Genomic DNA, 4231 nt, shown 5'->3' on the forward strand with positions numbered 1-4231 from the left:
AGACTGTTGTTCAGTTCGCCAAGGAAAATGTTGAGGTTTCAGTAGACGGGTCTTCATATAGTATTCTCAAAGTACACAACAGCAAATCCACTGTCACAGGACTTGGCCATGCGATACCCAAAAAAAACCTAATCCATTGCAACATACATATATTCTTATTTTAATATATTTTCTTTGTCATGGATAAAAGTCTTCCCCTTGAATGTTATACATATAATATAATATGACATCTATGATTTCAAATGATCCCAACACCCATTTTCATCACAGTTAAAATATTATGAGATACTTATGAATGAAATGTATCGACCGAAATGTGGTATACTGTATGCATACGTCACTCTTTGCCACATGATTTCTTTTTTTCTTTTTCTTTTCCGTAACTTGTGGTCCATTTAAAAACACCCCCAAGTGGTTAAGATCTATTTCTGGGACGACACACCTTTCCAATAGTCTAAAATATCATGCAGGTCCTCGTCCTTTGCAAACTGGACTTTCTTACGCAGTGCATGACCCGCCGCCATGTACTCCTCGTCTTTGTGGCGTTGTTTGCGGTTGAGTTTGAACCGCTCCCAGATGTTGTGTGACGGTTTGCAGTAGTACTCGGGACTCGAGGAGTAGCTCAGATTGTGGTACTGCGACGACAGCTGAGAGTACGCTAAGTCTCTGGAGCGAGAGTGCGTGAGAGGCTCCAGGATGGAGGACTTGTGGCCGCCGGGCCCTTCGAGCTCCTCTATTTGGGCGTCGTGGTACGAGTGCCGATGGTCACTGTAGTGGCGCATCTTCTCCGCCTCGGCCCTCAGGATGGCAGCGGTGGGTGTCACGGTGAGAATCTCTCCCGTCGGAGAGATCTTCTCCATGTACTTGGAGTCTGAGCGATAAGGCCTGGGGCTTCGCGATCCCGTGGCAGTGCTGGGCCTCTTTGGCGAGACGTCTGAGCTGTGATGCCTCTGCAAGGAATGGTGGTAGCTGTCCTTATATGGTGACAGGCGGCCAACTTTACCCTGCGGATGTTCTGATATGAGCATGAGCTGCGGCTCGGCGTTTGACACGGCTCCAGATTTGACATCCTGGAAAGAAGTGGATTCCGTCTTAAGAGCGTCTATGCAGTTGTTGATGATCTGATTCACTTTATCCACCTCCTTCGCGATGGTAGAGATCTCTGCCACTGAACCTTGGCTATTCCCAGGCATGGACATCTCACATTCCCGGCGTCCGTGGTGGTGGGGGTGGTGGTGGTCCCCGCTTCTCACATCCATGTAGTTGCCTTTTGCCATTTTGGGAGTGCCGCCGCCGTACTGCTCCATTTCACCTCCGGGTGGTAAATATGGCGTGCGGGACATGCTCTCCCCGGCCATCATTTGCTTCTGTGACATCCTGGGCATGGTCCCACCTTCCAGGTCCTGTCCGTACTTCAGTTCCATGAGATTCTTCTGCAGGCTGCCTGATTTCTTCTGCTTGTCGTCTCGCTGCCGTTTCTTGCGCAGGCAATAGTAGACCACCCCCAGCACGATGACCATGCTGAACAGGCACCCCAAAATGGTCATGATGTAGTGAGTCGCCGTGGCGCTGCTTACCACTTTGTCTTTTCCACTCCAAGGGCCAGTGGTGATTGTCAGACAGGTGTGGTTGAATCTGAGAGAATTGCGTATGGAGGCGACGCAGTATGTGTAGTCTGTGTGGGGTTTTAAATTCTTCAGTTCAATGTCCTCCTTCTGGCCTTTGAGGTTCTGAATGTCTGTGAAGAAGCTGTTGTTGTACAGGACCAGGATGTACATCTTTTTGTACGGGTGAGGGATCTGGACAGTGATCGTGGCTCCTGTGTTTGTTACCCCCTTCAGTTTCATGAGGGGGTTTGGGTCCGCGTCCTCGTAGTTGGTCGTGCTGATCGTGTTAGCCGTGACGTCGTCCGGTTCCGTTCCCGAGGGACAGTCGTCGAGCCCGCAGGGAGTCGATTCCCTCCCCTCCGGCGGAAGGGTGGTGGCATCCGGAGGAGGCACGGGGATGAAGGGTGGTGTCACCACGTAGTCGTCTGTGCACACGGTGGAGAGCATGTGAAGGGCGTTTCGAATCGTTGGGTTGGTTGGATTCTGGCTCAGCAGGCTGAAGCCCGAGACGCCGGGCGGCGAGTCACAGGCCATCCGCTCATTGGTCCTGTTGGGAAAAACGGAGAGCCATTTGACGAAACCGAGCAGTTCACAGGAGCAGTTGAAAGGGTTTGTGTACAGCTCGCAGGTGGTCAGTTTTGTCAAGCTGGTAAACGTGGACCCGTCTAACTGCTGAATGCGGTTCATGGAGAGGTCAATGTTCTCGATGTTGGGGCATTCCCAAAAGGCATTGGGTGTCACAGTCTCAATCAGGTTGGCCTGGAGGTAGAGATACTGCAGCTTGCCTAGACCCCTGAGGATTCCCTCTGTCAGGTTGCGCAACTTGTTGAAGCCCAACTGGAGGACTTGTAAGTTGAACTGGGCAGAAAAGGCCCCGTCCTCAATGTAGGAGATCTCATTCTTGGTCAGGTTCAGGTAGGTCAAGTTGGCAAAGCGGCTCAGGGCAGAATAATGGATGCTTTTGATTTTGTTCTCGTTCAGACGAAGGTCCACGATGGTGCTGTTGATATGCTGAGGGATGGCTTCATACGGTGGTTGATTTTGGCTACAAATTGCTAGCCACACAAAGCCCTTTTCGCCCTCGATTAACCAGCAGTCCCCGTTGACTCTTCCTGTATGAGTCAAATATACAATGGCCACCGACCAGTAAAAGGCACTCAGCACCATGCCTAGACTGCAGGCCATCGGTGCTTCTCACAGAGTCATATGCAGGGGCAAAAGTGGGAAGAGGGCGATACCACCAGTACAGTTGAACTGACGCCGTTATTGTTCACTGAGCGGGACGTTGAACTGTCCTCCTCAGTTCCAGAATCAGTCAATATAACACTCTTCTGCTCATCGACGATTGGTGTTGTCCTTACATACCAGCCACTTGCGGAGAGACGTCGGGTATTTGCCTTTGCATGTATGCCACGTTCCATTCAATTAGTTTAGCCTGCGGTAAACTCTCGGCAATGGTTTGGTGAGATGAAGTATTTCACCACCTGGGATCGGCTTGTGCTTATTTCCTCAGAGGGTACCATTTGTTAATGGGTGTCATCTTATTGTTTTCTCCACTGTCTCCTTCCCTTCTGTTCCTCTCTCGTGTGCCCAGAGGAAACCCTGCAGTGGAGACAGAGAAATATATGAATGTTACCATCAGAAACTAACACATTCATTGTTAAAATGCTTAACGTTGAGGTGTTCTCTCCTATTGCGTTGTTCACACACTGAGGATTTAACTTGTCACTGCGTGTATTTTAACCACTTATAAACCATATATAACTAATTGTACGTCAAATAGCTCTACAATCTATACAAGCTCAACCTTGTTTTTTTCACTGATATCATTTTCTTCCCTGAATGCTCATACTTAGTTATTTATTTTGGTCCATTTTACAGAACATTGATAAATACATACTGTACAGTTAGGTCTATTACTGTAGGCTGTAGCTGAGGCTTATTTTACCCTATTTTTCATCCATGTTTGCTGAATGTTTGCCTATGATGGCATGCCTTGCCCAGAATAGGCATGCTAGGCCGGATTCATGAGGTTAAAGCTATAAAACAACACATAGTTGATGTTTTGCATAGTCTTATTCATAACCAATGTACATGTAGATTTGTTGCCTCAGGTCTTCGCTGACAGATAACAACAACACATGTAGTGCAGCATGTTGCTTACGCTGTTCCAATTATTTCTGTACATAGTTTAAGAGGGGTGTTTGCAGTCCCAGTGGCACACGGCTATTAAAGGCAACCTTTGGCCAATTACCGCTTGACAGGTTGGGAGATGCAAGGTCTCTGGTTTCACACCATTAACCTGCAGGAGACTGTCAAACAAAATAACCAAAGCTGCATCAATTAAATGGCCCCCACTGAATATGTTTTATTTTTTTCTCTTTTCTAATTATTAATGTATATTTTATCATAACTGAGATCATCATAACCTTCTCAATGCAATAGAAAGGAGTGGAACTGTACACGGTGTGTGTGTGTGTGTGTGTGTGTGTGTGTGTGTGTGTGTGTGTGTGTGTGTGTGTGTGTGTGTGTGTGTGTGTGTGTGTGTGTGTGTGTGTGTGTGTGTGTGTGTGTGTGTGTGTGTGTGTGTGTGTGTGTGTGTGTGTGTGTGTGTGTGTGTGTGT

General features: G+C 48.0%; 1 protein-coding gene across 1 annotated transcript; it reads right to left on the reverse strand.

Annotated features, from left to right (window-relative positions):
* Positions 1 to 422: 422 nt before the first annotated feature.
* On the reverse strand, positions 423 to 2792 carry elfn1a (extracellular leucine-rich repeat and fibronectin type III domain containing 1a; the record flags this gene model as incomplete). The annotated part of the gene is made up of 1 exon (XM_080775140.1): positions 423 to 2792. One exon carries the CDS (start codon positions 2790 to 2792, stop codon positions 423 to 425), a length of 2370 nt encoding a protein of 789 aa, XP_080631266.1.
* Positions 2793 to 4231: the final 1439 nt, after the last annotated feature.

Source organism: Protomyctophum bolini (assembly GCF_963924005.1).
Source record: "Protomyctophum bolini genome assembly, chromosome: 11".
In the NCBI taxonomy this organism is placed as follows: domain Eukaryota; kingdom Metazoa; phylum Chordata; class Actinopteri; order Myctophiformes; family Myctophidae; genus Protomyctophum; species Protomyctophum bolini.